Source organism: Synchiropus splendidus, chromosome 6 (assembly GCF_027744825.2).
Source record: "Synchiropus splendidus isolate RoL2022-P1 chromosome 6, RoL_Sspl_1.0, whole genome shotgun sequence".
Classification (NCBI taxonomy): Eukaryota; Metazoa; Chordata; class Actinopteri; order Syngnathiformes; family Callionymidae; genus Synchiropus; species Synchiropus splendidus.
Window position 1 is genome coordinate 6,293,074 of NC_071339.1, and position 20,371 is coordinate 6,313,444.

At 42.9% G+C, this 20,371-nt stretch overlaps 3 protein-coding genes across 5 annotated transcripts; 2 read left to right on the plus strand and 1 right to left on the minus strand.

The window, feature by feature from the left end:
- Positions 1-1,930: 1,930 nt before the first annotated feature.
- Positions 1,931-8,875, plus strand: LOC128760384 (bactericidal permeability-increasing protein-like). Its single transcript, XM_053867779.1, has 16 exons — positions 1,931-1,999; positions 3,628-3,735; positions 3,980-4,094; positions 4,173-4,304; positions 4,375-4,530; positions 4,604-4,667; positions 5,889-5,949; positions 6,009-6,100; positions 6,164-6,340; positions 6,419-6,478; positions 6,548-6,715; positions 7,452-7,519; positions 7,589-7,631; positions 7,713-7,776; positions 7,958-8,034; positions 8,110-8,875. Exons 2-16 carry the CDS (start codon positions 3,630-3,632, stop codon positions 8,149-8,151), a joined length of 1,425 nt encoding a protein of 474 aa, XP_053723754.1. The 5' UTR covers positions 1,931-1,999; positions 3,628-3,629; the 3' UTR covers positions 8,152-8,875.
- Positions 5,017-19,844, minus strand: cdk5rap1 (CDK5 regulatory subunit associated protein 1). 3 transcript variants are annotated; one of them, XR_008414831.1, is made up of 13 exons: positions 19,311-19,817; positions 19,110-19,248; positions 18,938-19,038; positions 18,671-18,881; positions 18,480-18,600; positions 18,125-18,355; positions 17,018-17,115; positions 16,882-16,937; positions 16,548-16,678; positions 16,325-16,474; positions 15,215-15,328; positions 14,960-15,139; positions 5,017-14,876 (listed from the first exon to the last, which is right to left on the minus strand). XR_008414831.1 is itself a non-coding variant. In XM_053867778.1 (13 exons), exons 1-13 carry the CDS (start codon positions 19,555-19,557, stop codon positions 14,808-14,810), a joined length of 1,737 nt encoding a protein of 578 aa, XP_053723753.1. In that variant the 5' UTR covers positions 19,558-19,844; the 3' UTR covers positions 5,017-14,807. The 3 variants fall into 3 exon arrangements, 2 of the variants coding, with proteins under 2 accessions (XP_053723753.1, XP_053723752.1); XM_053867778.1 differs by having other exon boundaries at positions 15,062-15,139; positions 16,882-16,928; positions 19,311-19,844; XM_053867777.1 differs by having other exon boundaries at positions 15,062-15,139; positions 19,311-19,840.
- Positions 9,793-14,758, plus strand: LOC128760414 (bactericidal permeability-increasing protein-like). Its single transcript, XM_053867819.1, has 15 exons — positions 9,793-9,895; positions 10,054-10,168; positions 10,872-11,003; positions 11,073-11,228; positions 11,293-11,356; positions 12,798-12,858; positions 12,940-13,031; positions 13,090-13,266; positions 13,567-13,626; positions 13,671-13,862; positions 14,014-14,081; positions 14,150-14,192; positions 14,284-14,347; positions 14,568-14,644; positions 14,717-14,758. Exons 1-15 carry the CDS (start codon positions 9,793-9,795, stop codon positions 14,756-14,758), a joined length of 1,446 nt encoding a protein of 481 aa, XP_053723794.1.
- Positions 19,845-20,371: the final 527 nt, after the last annotated feature.

Consider the following 20,371-nt stretch of genomic DNA (forward strand, 5'->3'; position numbering starts at 1 on the left):
GAAAAGCACGTGTTGCGCAATCTCCCCCGCTGTAAAAGAACAACAACAAAACACTTTCCCGGACGGCGAACGTGAACGTGGACTTCCCTGCGCGTGGTTCCCGGAGAGGGCGTGGCGTCATCGCGAGACTTGAGCAATAACGTATTATTTGCTGCAGCAACAGAGACACATAATTAATTTATGAAGCTAAAATTCAGTTCAGATCAGAGTGGAAGAGCGAGTTCACACCACAATTTAATATAAACAGCAGTAGTGTTTTTTTATTTGGCAGTTTATTGAAATCGCCTCAAATACAGAGATATAAACAACATTGAATGTTTTACTCACGAGGTGATCGTGAGCAGATGCCAAACAAAACTTTTGTTCTTGATGTATTTTTGGTGGTAAAGAGCTTCCATGCATCACAATGAGGTCCGATCCTCCTTGAAAACATGAGACACACTCTTTCTGAACAGCTTTGACCTTTGAGCTCACCAATTCCTCCTTGAGCCAATCTGACTGCTAAAGTTCTGAATATTTAAAAGCTGTAATGTGGCTATTGCTTTTACTGAAGCGTGATGGTTAATGATCTCAAGTAAGTAAATTAACTCTTTCTAATCGACAATGAAACAGTGGATAATAACACAGCCGTAATGATGTGCAGGAATACTCTTGTTGGAGTGTTTGTTACGTCCTGCAACTGAACAGTGAGCAGAGCTGTTAGACTCTCTGTTGGTGAGATTTTCAACCATTTAAGCTTCTTGAGAGCGAACTGTGGGAAGAATAAACCTGTGATTGTCTGGACTTTCCCTGCAAAACAGTGAGAGAAGACAAGTCATTTGTGAGAGGCTCTAAGTAGAACGGCTGCTCCTGAATATCAAGTTAAAGGGACCAACTAGCTAGAGAACCCACGTCGGGACTTGTGGGCGAGAATATGTCTCTCGGCTCAAGTTGCATTGTAGAGACTCTTGAGAATAAATTATCATTTTTGGAGCTGATATATAAAATGCCATGTCAAAATAAAACTTTTGCCCTTGTTTGTTCAGTTGTGTTATTTCCAAAGGTTTTTTTTTTTTTTTTTTTTTTTTTTTTTTTTTTAACAAAACAGAGTACTACTGTCCTTTCTTTGGCCAATGAATCCCATGCTAGAATCTAATGATGGGTAGGTGAGGTATCATGAAACAGTATTGCAGGGTTGGTGAAACAGTGCCCTAATGTTCAGAGGCCACTAGATGGCGCTCTTGGTTTAAAAATGATGTGAGGTTTCATTGAAGTAGTTGTTCTAGCCCAAACATTTTACAGCAGACAGCGCCACCTGGTGGCCTATGAAAATTTTCATGAAACCTCATCAATCCTTCCAAACTGTGTCATGAAGCTTCACCTACTCGCCACAACCAGAATCTACTATGGTTAAAAAATAATGCAGCCTTTCCTCAATGTTTCTAGTGCTGAGGACAGTGGCAGTTCTTGTGACGTGAGTATTCACATTTCACATGCTGAGGTCCAGCTATAGATCACTATGTTTGGTCACTGTCTCAATTATTTACAAGCCTTCAACTCCATTCGTCTGGGAGCGTGGAGAACAACTGCCCTGAGCCCTGGTGGTCAGTCAGAAAAGCTGAGCACCCAGACTGAACACCAGTCAGACGGCTTGTCGCCAAGGCACGCTCAGCCTTGTCACAGTGGAGGGTGTCAGTTTGACTGTTACTGTCTTCCTTAAAACAAAAAGGTCCTTTGACTTCTCAACATTTGGGAAGTGATGAAGTTTTGCACAACTTTATCACAAATGTTGTAAACCACAAAAAGCACATTTTACAACTCAACTGTTGCTGAGTCATGAAATTCGAAGTTGTGCTGCAGTGATGTGAAGGTTTCCTCACAGTTGCTTCATCTGGGACATTCCTGCCACCAAGTGGCCTGATCGAGTGAGAGGCTTTAAAGGCAGACTCTTCCCTCCTTCTTTCACTTTTGGCTCGCTACACTGGACAGACACGTTCGGCTGTGTGAGAATCTGATCCAGGTAAGAGTGTTTTCACTTGTTAGCATGGCGTTGATGTATTTATTGACATTAAATCGGATTTGATTCCCCTCACTGATCTAAAATATCGGATCATCTGATCATTGCTGGAAGATGAGGCCAACCTGCAACATCATTTCCTGTGTTTCTTAAACAGAATAATTCAGCTACGTTTCTTACAGAACCAGGAACAAAACAAACCTCATGTCTCAGATTTACTTGTTTAAACTTGTTTACTATTGCAGAATTACTTTTGTAGTCACGCTCCGATGTCTTTTAACTTTGATATGTTTTGATCGAAAAGTTGTTTTGTTTTCGCCCGAGTTCATCAGAGAAAGCAAAATGTCGATAACCGCCCTGCCCTCAACGGTGTGACCTCTTCCTCCAGCCTGTCACGCGCTTTCAATTGAGCTGCTTCCGCTGGCCGACGATTAAATCAATAATATTTTAGAGGATCTTCAAACAAGTTAAACAAGCATCATGTGATGTCTTGTAAATAGGAATTTATGACCAATGGGGAGCTGTGTCCGTCTCTAGTTTGAGTGAAAGTCAGGTCTAAAGCGATGCACAATTCTGAACACTAACAGGAGTCATGTGGTTTCAACCCGCACACACATGCACACAACATTTTAAAAGCAGCAGCTCTTGTTAGGAATATACATGAAATGATGTATTTACTCCTTGATGCCACATTATTCTTAAGAGGTCCAATACAACTGTGTGTAAAAATCCCACTCTTAAAGAATATTTTTGATGAGCTTTTGCTCATAACATTTTTCGATTCAGTGGGAAAAGAACATTATTTCCAAGTCAAATGAATCAAAACTCAATTCATTTTCCACAAAATGATAATGATATGATACAGTACTAGAACAGACAATAAAGCTTTTCGATAATTATATATAATATTAAAGACATATTTGCATCTTCGTCTTGTGAGGAGAGTCGGGTCAAAGAAATGGTCATAACAGTACTAGTTTGAGAGTTTGAGTCGGAAGGGTGATCAGGACAGATTAAAGTGGAGGACGATGACTTGCTGTGTCAACCTCTGACTCATCTCTGACAAAAATGTCTTCAAAATGATTTGCTATTATTGCAAAAAATCTAACTCAGTGGTGTCAATGTCCGACAGCCAAGTCAAAACCACAGTCTGGTGATGGGCAGGTAAAGCTTCATGACAGAGTGTCTTCATGTTCAGCTCAGGAGATGGTGCTCTTGGTTTAAAAATCTGAATTGGCTGCTCAAATCCAAATATTTAAGAGCAATGAGTGCCATCTATTGGGCTCTGAAAATGTGGACAATGTTTCATGATGCCTCACCAGCCCATCGCTGCCCAAACCTTAACACATTTCAGGTGCAAAAAACAAGTGCGGTTTTAGAGGAGACATTTCTGCAAGAAGTCATTGCAAATAAGTACATTCAAACACATGGTAAAAAGATAAAAACTCCCATAAGATAACAGAGGCGCTCTGTCTGTGACCTACATTTCGCTGTTGAAGAGAGAAGTCATTTTATGGAGACAAGCAAACATCCATTGTTACATGTACCTGCCCCAACGGTGAGGAGGAAGTACAGCGTGTGAAAAAGGAAGTTTTAGTTTTTGGAACTTGATTGGCATTGTCTCCTCTCAGGCATGATGTTCCTGTGTTGCTGGCTGTTTCTGGTGGCTCTGACCCACATCACCTCAAGCACCAACCCCGGGGTGCAGGTCAAGCTGACCCAAAAGGGACTGGAATATGGTAATGTCTGGCGGACTCTCTGTCTCAATATTTTTAATTTGAGCATTGTGCAACAAAGACCGACTACATGGCTTGTATTTTCAACTTCATGCCAGTCAGGACAACGTTTATGCCGATTCTCTGTCCAGAAATATCTTGTAAAGCTCGCACATGGAGCTAAAGATGTGACTTGAAGGTTTTACCACAAAAAAACAAACTCTTATCTTGGCGACCTGATTTTTTTTTCTTCTGTGGACCTCAACAGGCAGACAAATTGGGATGGCAAAGATCCAGCAGAAACTCAACACCATCACTATTCCAGATATTTCCGGGTCACAAAGGGTCTCTCCAATCGGGAAGGTCAAATACAGCCTGACAAAGTGAGACCCTGGAGTTTACAGTTGTGAGGCGGTAAAGAAAAGTCGCGGCTCTTTTAGCATGTGGCTGTCTTTTCCCAGCATGCACATGGTGGACGTGGCTTTGCCACAGTCATCTGTGGACCTGGAGTCAGATGTTGGAGTCAGACTGAACATCGCTGGTGCCTCCCTCAGCATGAGGGGCAACTGGAGGGTCAAGTACCTGCGAGTCATGTGAGCCCACACACATCCTCACGCCTTTCCCAAAACCAGCGCTTAAAGATGCCGTCCACTGTTTGTACAGTAAAGACAGCGGCTCTTTTACGTTGAGCGTCAACGGTCTGACCATCACGACCAGCATCGCCATCACAAGAGATGCCACAGGCCATCCTGAAGTCAGCGTTGCCAACTGTGCAGCCAGTGTGAGCAGCGTGCGCGTGAAATTTCACGGTGGAGCCAGGTGAGGCCATCAGGATGAGGTCGGGAAGGGAAGGACGGGGCAGTCCCACTCATGCTGTTTATCTTTCTTCCAGCTGGCTCTACAATCTTTTTAGCAGGTACATCGACAAGGCGCTACGCAGTTCACTGGAGAAAAAGGTGAGGTGTTTTGTGTGACTGCATTAGCGTGCAATTCTTCTCTACAGTCTTTTAATCATGAAGGTTTAACCCTCATGCAACGGTTAAAACATTCAAGAGGTATGAATACTGAAACATCCTCCTCTGAAAAGTACCATAAAAGAGATATTTTTGGGGACTGTTTCCATGCAGGAATCTCTTTTTAATGTAGCAAAGTTTCAACACGACACACTGGAGAGATTTAGTCTCTGAGTTGGTCTTGGAACATGAGGTATGTCGGGAGATGGTAGTCTAGACCTCTTTATTCTGGCTGCTGCCCCCACGACATGAACTTGGTATGCATTACATTATTATGATTTTTTAAGAACGTATTTATTTTTTTATACATTTACATACATACATATACATAATACATTGTTTTACTATATATTATTTACATTTTTGAGCATCATCTGACAGAGGCATTGTGAAAACGTTTCACCACCAGTTTCCATGCTAGAACCTTCCGTTGTTGAAGTGCTGTTGAATACAAACTGGACAAATTGAAATGGCTTCAGACAGAACACCCAATAAGGCATCACAGTTACACATTATTATTATTATTATTATTATTATTATTATTATTATTATTATTATTATTATTATTATTATCAGTGAAGTCTCTACAAGGGTAGGTTAAAAGTTTCTATTTTTTTTCTGTCAAAAACTAGTGCTGTCCATTTCAACATTTTTAATCTCAATTAATCGCAAGTTAATTCGCGATTAACGGCAAATTAAGCGCATCATTTTTATCTGTTCTAAATGTAACTTTAAGGATGACATGAGCAACACAGGAGTGGCCAGTAATGCTTTGCTTACTGAAACAAACCAACAGATGCTGGTCAGGAACATTCTTTAGAATAAGCTCACAGGCTCTGAAAAGGTTGAAAAAAAAAAAAAAAACATGCTAAAAGCAGAATATTAATGGCCACTCTCGTGTTACATTTAAAACAGATGCAACATGTGTGATTAATTTTATTTTTATTATTCAAGAGGTTTTTTTTTTATTAACTGAGATGAACAGTTTCAATCTATTGACAGTCCATTCAAAAACATAACTGGGGTCTGAGTGACCACAGTGACATGACAGGCCCAGAAAACCAAATTATTATTCCATTAATATGAAGCAAAGTGTAATCAATCAATTCAGATATTTACTCAATATCCTTCATTTCAACAGCAAACCATTGTGTTGTGTTTCAGATGTGCCCTCTGGTGGCGGATGCGGTGTCAGACCTGAACCCTCAGCTCAAAACACTCAACGGTACTGACTTTGTCACTCGGTGTTAGGAAAAAATATTAATGGCTTATAATCTCCTGCAGTCATCGCCAAGGTGGATCAGTTTGCAGAGATTGAATACTCCCTGGTGTCAGCGCCCCCTGTCTCTAGCTCTGCCATCAGCTTCAACCTGAAGGTGAACTACTCTGCTACTCATGAGAGAATGCAGCCATGTTGATCCACTGTCCTCATTGTTCAGGGAGAGTTTTACAACATCGGGAGGCACCAGGAGCCGCCCTTCTCCCCGGTGGCCTTCTCTCTGCCTCCTCAACACGACAACATGTTGTACATCGGCATCTCTGCCTTCACCAGCAACAGCGCCGGGTTCGTGTACAACACCGCAGGCGCGCTCAGCCTCTACATCACAGACGACATGGTGAGCCGCTGAGATTTGCCACTAGCTGCAGGTGGATGTCTCCGACACCAGGATAACTGTTCAACTGTCTTCCAACAGATCCCACAGGCTTCTCCTTTCCGCCTGAACACTCGGACTTTTGGAACATTCATTCCAGAGGTAGTAGTCTTTCTCTCCTCATTTGACGCTTCTGAGCGTTGAACAAGAAGTTTGGTGCTTCTGTTGCAGGTTGCCAAACAGTACCCAAACATGATGATCAAACTTTTGGTGAAGAACGAACAAACACCCAACATCATTCTGGACAACAACAACGCCACGGTTCAGACAGTAGCGTCCGTGACGGCTTACGCAGTGCAGAGCAACGGCACGCTGTCGCCCCTCTTCATCTTGAACATGGTAGAGAACCATGGTTTCTTTGTTTGACTGAGTGGGTGTTTGCTAGTTTGAGGTACTGTTGCGGAAGTTTGTGGCATCTTCTGCTATATGTGTGAGAAAAAACAAAGTGCAGAGTCTCAGTGCAATCCAATTTTTTGGTATGTGTGTGTGCTTATGTGTTTGTAAATGTACTTCTATGAAGCCAAATGTGTATGAATTTATTGGGCTGGGCAATATGGCTTCCAGTATTTTTTTTTCTCCTATCGTTCCAACTTTATTCTGTATTTATTTTTCAAATATTGATGTTAAAATGGTTGTGTAATCAATCTAGACTGTAATGAAAACTATATCAATACATAACAAAGAACCTATGAACTATCGACACTATATAATAAATATAATAACATAAGAACAAACGCCATTCAACACACTGAGATCGAGTCAAAATGGACGTCATGACGTGGACCGGTTAGTCAAGTTGCTAATGCTACAAGCAGACACCACGATCCTCAGTGAGAGTTGCCAAAAACACCAACAAATGACAAGTATAGTACATTTAAAATGTGCTCAATTTTGGTTTCAGACATTCTATATGAGCTCCCATCTCTTTCTCTCTTGTACTGTGTTTCATGGAGAAAGGGGGTGATAATGGAGGTCATTATTAATGTCCCAAACCTCCTGAAAGAGGGCGTGTCTATATGTGGTTGGGTGCTCGTGTGTGTGAAGCCATGTTTGTGATGTCACCATCTCTCTGCAGGATGCCAGCGTCAGCGGCAACGTGTCCATTAATGGGATGAAGCTGGCCGGAAAAGTCATCCTCAACCAGTGAGTTTACAGAAACTCATAAAGCACCATGTGTTTCAAAATGTTTCTCACTTGACCTTGTTTGCACAGAATGACCTTGACACTCCAAACCAGCTATGTGGGAGACTTCCAGGTGAGTCGAACTCATGACTGAAGGTCCATTTCAAGTCGGATGCATGAACCAACAGAGCCTGTCTGGTGTCGTTCCTCACAGGTCCGATCCCTCAACAGCATCCTGTCTATGGTGCTGAGGTGGGTGGTGATACCCAAGCTGAATGGTGAGTTGAACAATCCGAACACATGAATACAGCATGTGATCCATAACTCCAGCTGCTCGCGTGGTCACCAAGAGACAGGAGGTCTCAGCTGCAGCTGCTGTGTTAGAACATGTCGTTTTGGAATCAGGTTGAAAAACCTCACGTGATGCCCATCCTCAAGCTGTTTGTTCTCCTCTTACAGTCAAGTTTGCAGAGGGATACCCACTTCCTGCGCTGGGGAAGATGCAGCTTGTCAACACCCAACTCAGAGTTCTGAAGGTCAGAGAACAGACTTTTGTCAAAACAAACATCTAAATAGACGAACAAACTCACAACAGTCATGTCTGTGTGCAGGACTACATACTGATCGGCACCGACGTCCAGTTCGCTGGCTGAAGTCGACAAGGCTCCACTGGGATGTTTAGTTCACGCAGTGACTTTCTTTTTTTTTTTTAATATCTGGACTGTTCTGCTGGTGAGACTTGTTGGATGCTCTTTGTTTACATCACAGGCTGACATGTTTGAAAAGTCCTTTTCAATACATGTGTTTTCTGATAAATTTGCAGGAATAATTCCATCAGAGTTTAAATTATCTTATATTTTATACAAGTATTTTTCTTCAGAGTTTAAGGTATTTTCTATGTATTTTTGAAAACTGTCTTCGATATCTGCTGTAAAAACCCAGAAGAGAGAGAAACCTGCAGAAGCACATATCTTATCGGGATCTTCCGAAGGTTATACTGCGGCACAAAGCCTACTGCACAGCAGAGGGCGCTGCGGACAGATGCATGGACATTGCATGGCCACAAGAGGCAGCAACAGTTGTAGTCAAATAGCCAAACATAGCAACCATGTCTGACCGTCCCAAGCACCTTGATTATTAAACAGGATTTTTGACCTTGTCCTACAGCAATAAAACGTTCCACACACAACAACAAAACGATACTACAACGTCAAATAATGCTATAAAAAGACACAGTAGCAAATCTGAATTAGGATGTGCGCTATAATATACATGCTAACCTCCCGACATTGACACGGTTTGAGTCAGAAAATTGTGCCTTTTTCAATGAAATTGTTTGGGAAGATGTTAAAATGCTGTACCAAAATAAAATGCATTCTTTCTCATTTTCATTGTCAATATTTTGTCCTTGCTAGTTTCTAGCTTAAACTTATAATATTAATGCAGACAATATGAAAAAAAGAAAAAGAAAATCTTGAGACCTACACACACCAGTGAACTTGAGGATTGGGAGGCTAACTTTATGACAGTAGGGGGACACAAGCAAAGCGATGATCAGTCTGCTTTTGTCCTGTTTTTGGGACAAAAACAGCCTTATAAAAACAGTCCTGGTGATGGATGGATGAGGTAGCATGACACAGTATTGCAGGGCGGATGAAACAGAGGCCGAATTTTCAGAGGCCACTAGACAACGCTTGGTTTAGAAATGATGTGATGTGAGGTTTCATTGAACTCGTCGTTCAAGTCAAAGCAGGAATATGATATTTATCTGCAGTACACAGACAAAGCATTTGCCAAATACATGTGGATACATTTATTCGATGGAAGCTAAATCCCACATATGAATAACACATGCTATTCAAGATTCCTACCTGTGCTAAATAAAGCGTGATTACTTTTTTATTGCACAAATAACTCACTGAACAGTAGAACTTGAATCTGCACTGGTGAGTCACAGATTTGTTATTAACCTCATTAATTGTAGGAAGTGGTGGAAAGGTCTTACACACTCATAAAACATGATTTGTAAATGCAAATCTCCGCTTATTCTACGATACAAAGGCTGTGAAAATACACAACATGGAAACACATGTGGCAAAAAGACCAATAGAGGACTAAGAAGACGTGGTCAAGCCAGTTTCACACTGTATAAAACCTTCTTGAAGAAAGGTCTGCAGCAGTTTTATTGGAGCAAACGCACTATTTATTACTTTACAGTACTGAGGAAGTACAACGATAATAAGGTCAGGTTTGGCTTTCCAACTCAGTTGAGTCTTTGACTGCTTACAGTGAAGATGTTTCTGTGTTGTTGGCTGGTTCTGGTGGCTCTCACCCACATCAGCTCGAGCACCAACCCTGGAGCGCAGGTCAAGCTGACGGAAAAGGGACTGGAATATGGTAATGTCTGGTTGAATCTATCTTCTCAAGAATCCATGCATATCAAATACGAACTGCCAGTTTTGATATCGCGTCGTCTCTGACAATATTTACCACCTAAAGGAGTGTGGCTCCCACTTTATCGAAATATTGTTTTGTTTTGTTTTCTCCGTCTACAGCCAGACAAATTGGGATGGCAAGGATCCAGCAGGAGCTTCAGAGAATCAGCATTCCAGATATATCTGGGACACAACAGGTTTCTCGAGTCGGGAAAGTCCAATACAGCCTGTCCAAGTAAGACACCAGAAAAAGTCGGGTACAGAAATGTACAGTCATGACCCAAGACAAACGTACTGGCACCTCACCTCCACATTTGGTACCACATCCCTTGGAAATAATAACTGAAGAGAACAGAATGCTGTCAGCAAAATGTGTTTCTAGGGGACCTACTGTTCATTCCTCAAGGAGGAAGTCAGTAGTAGCGATGGGTAGATGCGGCTTTGTGACACAGTATTAGACAGTGTTCTGGTTTTCTGAGGCCACCAGATGGCGTTGTCTGCTGTAAAATGTTTGGGCTGATTCACTGAAACCTCACATAATTTCTAAAGCAAAAGCGCCTCTAGTGGCCTCTTAAAATTACGACACTGTTGCTTCAACCCTGCAATACCGTTTCATGATACCTCATCTACCTATTACTAGACAGGATTATTTTATTTTTTCAAGGTAACTTTGGCAACAGTTATTTTCAAATTCTGTGTTTCAAAAAAATGTAATTGGACACTGCATCTTTAATTTATTTATTTATTGTGTGTTGCTGCAATGCAAACCAACAACATTAACATGGACAAAGAAAAAACAAACAAAAATAAATAAATAAAGTTAAAAAAAAAAAAAGAAAGAAAGACGTTGCTTGTATTTTTCAGACTAAATGAAAGGAAACCAATGTTTCTGGCCACCAGTGTTTCGTGAGCGATAAAACGAAGTGCCCTATTTCCAGCATGCAGATCGTGAATGTGGCATTACCACAGTCACTGGTGACCCTGGTGCCAAACGTTGGAGTCAGACTGAACATCCCTGGTGCCTTTGTCAGCATGGTGGGCAACTGGTGGGTCCGGTACCTGCGAGTCATGTGAGTAAACACACACCTCGTGACCTTCCCAAAACTAGCAGTTAAGTTAAAGATGCCTTATATCTACAGCAAAGCCAGCGGCTCCTTTACTTTGAGCATCTACGCTCTGAACATCCAGACTAATGTCGCGATAACAAGTGATGACACGGGCCGCCCCGTGGTCAACAGTGTCAACTGTGCAGCCAGTGTGGGCCGCGTGGGCATCAAATTTTACGGTGGAGCCAGGTGAGAGGGTCAGGATGAGGTCGAGAACGGAAAGACACACTCATGTTGTTTGCCTTTGTTACAGCTGGCTCTACAATCTTTTTCATAAGTTTGTCGAACATGCTATACGCAGAGCACTGGAGGCAAGGGTAAGATGTCGGACACACCAAAGAGCTTCATGTTGTTCGCCAAACACTTAACATAACATAACACTCCTTTATGCTTGTATCAACTTCCTCCTTGAAACGCAGTGGATTCTCCCATGTGTATTTGCTGGGACCAAAGACAAGCACCAATAGCTCGAAATCATGCATACTTGTAAGCCCCCTGAAAATGCTTGTAACTGTTTATTTTGATACATAAAAACTTCACTATATCCTGGACTGGACTGTCATCCTAGATGCGTTCCATTTCGGTTTCAATTGTGAGATATTCCAAAATATGGAAAAATGTCTCAAAGTTACATAACACCCTAAGCTACCCTACGCGTGAACAGTAGACCAAAAAGTTAACCATACAATTACAGTTTTTCTTTTAACAAACTCATACTGATGAAGTACCATGATCTATTTTCACTTTAGCAAATCTGTAGTGTTAGCTACCAGGTTTGCACATTGATAATGAAAATGAAAAGACAAAATACATATTGAATATTTTAAAAAATGTTTGTAAGTGCCAGATTTTGGACACTGGAGGGACTATGTTGCTGGCAGAAGAAGGTTTCTCGGGACCAGTCTAAGTATGAACCGGTTGCTGGCCTCTTCTTAAATAAGATCCAAAATAGAGTACGGATAAGCGTCAAGTTAGGCTGTCCTAAATCTATTTCTGCTTACTTGATACCATCTGGAGACATATGACTTCAGTCCCTTACTGAACTGCTGCCCTGTTTTTTTCCGTTTTTTCAAGTAAAAATTCATCAGAAGTTTTAATGACCAGAAAAATTATGGACCAGAGGTTCCAATTCTTTCCTTATTCCACAACCTCAATCCTCAAAAATGCACATTCTCACGAGGAGCAAGGACTGTCCCAATTCTTAGGAAGTTAAAGTTAAGAACGTAGCTTCCTCAATCCTGAGGAATTGTATTGAGGAATACCCAGAATCCTTTGTGTAGTATCAAAGATGGTGTTGAAAACAAAGAGACCAAGCGACAAATGTAAATATTTTCTTTGTCAATGGTGATATAAAATTATGAAAACCATTGTATTATCTGAGTTCATGGCCATTTTCTTGCTTTCTTGCATTGCTTGATATTTATTTTTATTTGATGCTTTGTAAAAAGCAGCTAGTGCGGACTAGCTACATCGCTATCTTTTAAGTTGGTTATCGCTACAAAATGGTCATTTTTCTCAACGGTAATATCAATGTACATATTCATGTACCTGAACCTGCATTAAGGAGTGTCCCATTTCTAAGGAACAAGATCTTCTTCAACTCTTGGTTTTGAGGAATGAGGTTGAGGGTTAAGATTGAGGAAGGAATTGGAATTCACCCTTTGTGTTGTTGTTTTTTCAGCACTCTGATTCTCAAATCAACAAACAGCAACAACATTGTTCTCAACAGGCAATAACTTTCACGGTGTTATGTTTCAGATATGCCCTTCAATGGGGACAGCAGTGTCAGGTCTGAACCCTCAGCTCCAAAAACTGAACGGTATATCATTCAACTTTGCTGCTCTGATTCCACACATTATGCCAAAATACTCTTAACTACTTCTTTATTAATCTCCCGCAGTCATCGCCAAGGTGGATAAGTTTGCGGAGATCGATTACTCCATGGTGTCAGCGCCCTCTATCTCCAGCTCTGCCATCACCTTAAATCTGAAGGTGAACTGTTTGATTTAGGAGAGAATATAGCCATGTTGAACATGTCTTCGTTGTTTAGGGGCAGTTTTACAACATCGGGAAGCGCCAGGAGCCGCCCTTCTCCCCAGCGGCCTTTTCTCTGCCTCCTCAACGCGACAACATGTTGTACATGGGCATCTCTCCCTTCACCGGCAACAGCGCCGGGTTCGTGTACAACACAGCAGGCGCGCTCAGCATCAACATCACCGCCGACATGGTGAGCCACACAATGTACGGTCTGTGTTTTCAATGTCGACATATTCTGTCCGGCAGGGACGGCTATACAATAATGGAGGTTGTTTCGTCGCTCTTCTCGTTTTGTCCAGCAGTTGTGGGCTGAAGAAGCTTCATAAAGCAGTGTCATCATTTTCAGAGCTCAGTAGGTGGCGCTCCAAGTTCAAAAATGATGTGAGGCGCTACATCAGACTGTCATCGTGAAGTGTTTCTCTAGCAATTGCTTCCTCTGCAACTGCTCTTCAAGCTGAAACATTGTCATGACAGTTCTGTGTCCCCACAGATTCCTAAGGACTTTCCTTTGCCACTCACCACAGAGAGTTTGGGAATTTTCATCCCAAAGGTGACAATCTTTTTCTCTCTCAATCTTCTGATTTGGTCCTTTAGAGATTTAAACAGGAAGTTCTGTTGCAGGTTGCCGAACTCCACCCAAACCTCAATGTCCAACTTCGGGTGGAGAATGAAAAATGGCCCAATATCATTTACAACAACAACGTGATGGTCAAGACGACAGTGACAATGACGGCCTACGCAGTCCAGAACAACGGTGGGCTGTCGCCACTCTTCGTCTTGAATGTGGTGGGTTGGAGACCCGTGTCACAAGCTCACAGCTGGTGTTTCAGTGAGGAGGCTGGTGTTTGCACTGTTATTTGTTTGTAAATCTATACATTTGTGTGAAGGTGTGTGTGTGTGTGTGTTTTCACTGACTACCATGTAACCGTCCCGGCAGAATGCCAGCGCCAGCGTCAACCTGTCCATCAGTGGGATGAAGCTGGTTGCCAACTTCATTCTCGACAAGTGAGTTGGCACAAAACAGAAGTGACACATGATGAAAGTCGACCTCTAATTTGACCTCACTGGCACAGAATGACCTTCAGCCTTAATACCAGCTACATTGGAAACATCCGGGTGAGTGGCACTCATGACTGAAGATGGAGGTTAATTTGAAATGAGCTGCTGAAGAGTCCCAACAGAACCCCTCTTGCATTGCTGCTCACAGGTCCACTCCTTTGCAGGCACTCTGCAGCAGATGCTGAGTTTGGTGGCGATACCGAAAATAAATGGTGAGTTCAAGTTCCTGAACAAATAAACACTGCAACATCAACAGTTGCAGAGTGTCATCCAAACCACCGCAGGTCATGTGGTCACCGTGTTACACAGTGTCCCTGCAGCAGCTCAGTTTATAAACAGGTTTCATGAAGCATCACCGCGCATCTCAAGTGAAACATCTCCAGCAGTAAAAGCAGGCTGTGACAGTCTCAAGTTGTTTATTCTCCTCTCTAGAAAAACTGAAGTGGGTGTGCCCACTTCCCACACTGGGGAAGGTGGCGCTCTTGAACACCCAACTCAGAGTTCTGAAGGTGAGAAAACACACCCTTATCAAACCAAACACCTGGTGAAGCTTGTCCGACACATGACTGTTATGTGCGCAGGATTACGTGCTCATCGGCACGGATGTCGCCTTTGATGGCTGAGGTCCACATCAAGGATCCACGGGGATGTTTGCCAGATGATCTTCAGCAACTATGTTGAAATCATGTTCTGCGTGTTCTCGATGAGGCGATGAGTCGGCGGTTTTCTTTGTTTTCCCGCCTTTAAATTCAAATGCCTAGCACTTCTCAATACACTCTGGTGTTATAGAGACACACATAAATTATTAAAAAAATAAAACTTACAAAGAAGCACAGAGGTCCAGAGCGAATGTTCCTTAATAAAAACACAGTTCAACAACCCCTCCAGTGTTGCCATCACGAAGACGAGAGCGTGAGTGGAGTCACCTGATGAGCGACGGGTCTCCCCAGAGAGCTGCGACAGACCACTTCTCCTCTTAAACTTTGGGAGTTGGCTGAAACTATCTGTTCACACATCAACCAGGAGAAACATCTCAGCGCTGAATAGTTGAGAAAGACGGGACTGACGTCAGTGCTCACCTTCACCAGAGCATAGTCCCCGGCGCCGACACTCTCTCCATCCTCTTTCGGGAAAATCACCTTCATATTTCCGTCGGTCCGCCCACACAAGTCCTTGCTGGACCTTTTACTTTCCTGCCACAAACAAAAGTCCATCACATTCAACTGAAAACATTGTATTTTAGTTGTGTCTAGCACCATAAATGAGGTTAAAATTGCACTTTATTCTGAAATATCGACACTTCTTTTCCTTTTCGGCGTCTCCCTTCAGGGGTGGCCACAGCGGATCATCCTCCTCCATCTCACCCTGTCCTCTGCTTCCTCTTCTCTCAAACCTACAAACCTCATGTCCTCCTTCTCCACCTCCATAACTCTCCTCTTTGACCTTCCTCTCCACCTTCTGCCTGGCAGTTCCAACCTCAACATCTTCATCTACCGATGTACTGGCTCTCTCTCTGCTGTACATGTCCAAACCATCTCCATCTAGCCTCTCTGACTTGGTCTCCTGAACACCTGAGCACATGTGCTGTCCCTCTGATCCTCTCCATCCTGCTCACTCCCAGAGAGAAGCTCAGCATCTTCATCTCTGCTACCTGCAGCTCTGCCTCCTGTCTTTTCCTCAGTGACACTGTTTCCAAACCATACAACATTGCTGGCCTCACCACCCTTTTGGACACTTTCCCTTTCATCTTTGCCGACACCCTTCTGTCACACATCACACCTGACACTTTTCTCCAATGATTCCATCCTGCCTGCACCTGCTTCTTCACCTCTTTCTCGCACTCTCCATTGCTCTGGACAGTTGAGCCAAAGTACTTAAACCCCTCCACCTTCTTTATCTCTAGATCCTGTAACTTCACCTGTCCACTTGGCTCCCTCTTATTCACACACATGTATTCTGTCTTACTGTGGCTACCTTCATTCCTCTCCTTTCTAAGGCAAACCTCCACCTCTCTAGCTGATCTTCCACTTGCTCCCTGCTCTCACCACAGATCACAATGCAAACATTCTGAAACATGGATGCCTTTGACATAAATTATACTTATTTCTTCTCTCATACTTATATATTTATTTAATTTGCAACATGTTTTACAGCTACTCTTCTGTCAAAATAAACGATGCAGTACTCACTCCCTCCACCAGGATGAGCTGTGTGCTGCCGATCAGCGCAGCATTGACCTTCGCTGCCTCCTCTCTGAACAAGCTGATACACTCCTCCAACCGACGCCGCTTCACCTCTGCAGGCACGTCATCTTGCAGACGATGGGACGCATGAGTTTTCTGAACACAAACAACAACTTTTCCTTTTTCAACCCAGAGCAGCGGCCACACGCGAGGCTCGTCTGAAGCTCACCGCTCTCATGCTGTAGGCAAAGAGGAATCCGATATTGTATCCCACTTCTCTGATGAGAGACAGAGTCTGCTGGTGGTCCTGCTCTGTCTCACCACAGAACCCAGAGATGAAGTCACTGCTGAGGCTCACATCTAACACAAGAACAGGCTTTATTTGATAAAAGTCAACTACCTTTCTACTGAGCCATTGAAAATGTGCCTGAACATTACACTGACACAGTCAAACTCCACAGTCTCAGTTGACAAGAGATGTTTTTATGCATATGGAAGCACAAAACCTCACACGTTACGAGACACACTGACACACGATTATGTTCCCATTGTGTTGTGCTCACCTGGGATGATCCTTCTGATGTTGTGCACCAGGTCCAGATAGGCCTCTCTGGAGTATCTGGAAATAATCACGTCACACACACACCAACCAATGATTCTTGAACATCCTGAAGATGCAGGTCTGCTGAGGGCACTCACCCCCGCCGCATAGCAGTCAGGACCTGGGTGCTCCCACTTTGAGCAGGAAGGTGGATCTGACTGCAGATGTTCCGACGTTCCGCGATTAACTGTAAAACCTGCAGCAACAAGAAAACATGAGTCCTGCAGTTTGTTTTGAAACTTTCAACTGTACGTCGCAGTTCTCTTTTTTCATTTTTTCAAGTTTTATTACTGTTGTACTTTTTATTTTTCTATTTAAATATATATATATATTTTTTACATTTTTGGGACTAGATACAATTTTTTTTAACAGAATTCTTTTTTGTTTTTCTCTCACTTTTTAGACACAAGTTTATTAAGTCAAGTTTATAGTACACTTTTTGTGACTTTTTCTTAAACATTGAACACCATAATTTCTGGACTCCAGAGTGCATGGGAATATTAGCCACACCCACTAAATTTAAGAGGGAAAATAGATCTTGTTCATCCATAAGCCGCAGTGGCCGTGGGTACAGTGGTGCTGTCTGCACCGTAGAAAAGTAGTGATGCACCTGGCTTAAAAATGCATGAGGACCACTTCTAAACTAGTTTTGAAAACAGGTTCCAGTATGAAGACTGACTCATGAAACAAACTGGGCAATGTTCGGAACTTGAACCATGAACTCCTCACATCTTTTATTGACATTAAACACCACAGCTGGTCGCAGCTGCTGCTTCTCATCTCCATTCCTCCAGGAGATCGGCTCTGTGGGTGGAGCACATTTCGCGCGCATTAAGGTCAATAAAACGCCTGTGATTTCATATTTTGGAAGCATGGTGCTCTTCAGCCTGTAAAAATCCATATATAAGCTGTGTTATTGTATAATGTTCAGACCACAAGATAAAAAGTAGCAGCTTATAGTCATACATAGCAGTGAATTTTTTGTCTCCTTATAATCCTAGAATATCTTATTTGGAGTTTTGACAATCTCAAGCTTAATTTAATAACTAAGACGCTCGCATTGATTACTGCAAGGAGTCATTCAAAAGACAACCAAAAAATTACCATCAGACAAAACTCTATTTACACTACATGAGCATGGCATCCTAGAAACAAGTTTTCTGACAAGACGTATTATTTTTTTAGTAAAAACAGAGATGACAAACCTCATCAGGAAAGTCTTTGGGATGAGGAGAAGTAAATCTGATCCTCATATCTGGGTCGATAAGTGACACAGAGTCCAGGAGGTCCGAGAAGCGCAGTCCTCCCTGTTTGCTGCGGTACACGGTCTTAAAGCCTCGACTCATCTTGGTCGGATCTGAACCGCAGAACTGTTCTTCTGATGTGTCTCTATAGCTGTTCACGTTCTGACCCAGCAACGTCACCTCCTTCACTCCCTTCAGGGTCACAGTGAAACAAAACATTTGTTATCATCATGACCCAGTGACCATGACACACTCGTATATAACAAACACAAACGCTTTGTCAGAGTTTTGGAATTACAGAGTTAGTTTCACTTGCCTGATCGGAGAGCTTCCGAACTTCCTCCAGGATGGAGCTGACAGGTCGACTTCTCTCTCGTCCACGGGTGAAAGGAACGATGCAGTAGCTACACATGTTGTCGCAGCCACGCATGATGGATCTGCAGGAGGAGGTGGTGATAACACACACGCACGTGTGGGAGGCGTGACATAACGTCTCTAGAAACTCACACAAAGGCACTGAATCCATGAGGAGTGTGATGCACAGGCATGATGTCGGCGTACGTCTCCTCCAACGACAGCAGCACGTTACTGGCCTGCCGCCCCTGGTCAGCCACGGTCAGCAGGCGAGGAAGGTCACGGTAGGCATCGGGGCCAGCCAGAACGTCGACAAGCTTCTCCTTTTCCAACAGCTTCGTCTTCAGCCTCTCCGCCATGCAACCTGGAAAAACACACTTTAAAACCACCGCAGAGATGAAAACCTGCCACGTAACTCACCTAAAATACCGATTTTCATTGGTGTCTGCGACTTGAGTCGCTTCTTCTTCATTGCTGTCAGTTGCTGGAGTCTGTTCCAAATGGTTTGCTCTGCTTTTTCTCTGATCAAAGGACAAGAGACCCACCAATCTGTCATGAATGTCGCAGACGCAAGACTTAACTATAAAACTACCTGATGGAGCAGGTCACAAGGAGAACCACATCCGCCTGCTGCACGTCCACCGTGCGTTGGTATCCCTTCTTCTGCAGGATGGACCAGGCTATCTCCGTGTCATTCACGTTCATTTGGCACCCGTAGGTCTCAAAATACACTGAAACATCACAAAAAAAAAAAATCAATATCCCACTCGCCGACCGAGATTATTTAGCTCACCTTTACGTGAACGACCCGCCAGCACGTCCTCGGACAGATACGGATGTTTGTCTTCACCTTGAGGAACATGGCTTTTCTTAGCAGCGGCTCCTTGGATGAAATCCTGGAAACTCGGGCCAGATAACACCCGAGTTCTGACACTTTCCCGGCGGTCCCTCAAGCGCGCTCCATCTATGGAGGTGCAGCGGAACCTTGCGTGCATGTACCTGACCACACTCGAGTGTCTTAACGTCCTGAGATGCTCCATGTTTTGGAAGCTCTCGGCTCACATTAACCCGAACAGCGGAATCACTCGAGCATATTTAGCTGTTTTCCGTCACAGCGCGAGTTGCTCGTAGCAGCGTTGGCAGCGACGAGGTCACGTTGAGCCAAAGAGGCGTTTGAACAAGATGACGAATCACTCTGTCAAACGATTTGGTGTAAAGGCTCGATAGACTGAAAATAACTGGAAAATATCAATAAATAAAAGTAAACCCGATCAATTCCGAGAGCATTATGCACTCTTCACACCAGTAATGTCTATAATATGTCGAAACCCCCGAGGAGCGAATGTGAAGAGCAAAAGCGGAAGTGGATAGTTGGAGTTGTCTTGACTTCTGTGGTGTCTCTTCAATACTGTCCCCCTCTCATGTGCGCTTTGTATTAATGTCCGATGGCCAACATATTGTAGTTCCGCCCATTATTTTTTCATGCCATTTTTTGTGGTCAAAGTCGTTATGTTGGCAACGCTCTAAATTGTCGGTAATTTATCGCATATATCACACTGTATTTCTCTGTCTTAACCAAGAGCTCGTGTGACAACGTATCTATTTAAGCGCTCTTGTTAATTGCTAATCGGTATATGGTAAGGTACTAAAATACATGCACAACTTTTATTGTTATTATTATTATTATTAGTTTACATGTTATTACAGTGACTAATTTACAGTAGTACCGCATGTGGATGTAAAATTAAATGATGTTCATTATATACCAACCTTATGGCAAATGCCAAGACAAGCTAGAAAAAAGCATTCAATAATAATAATAACAATAATAATAATAATAATTCAATTGTCTTT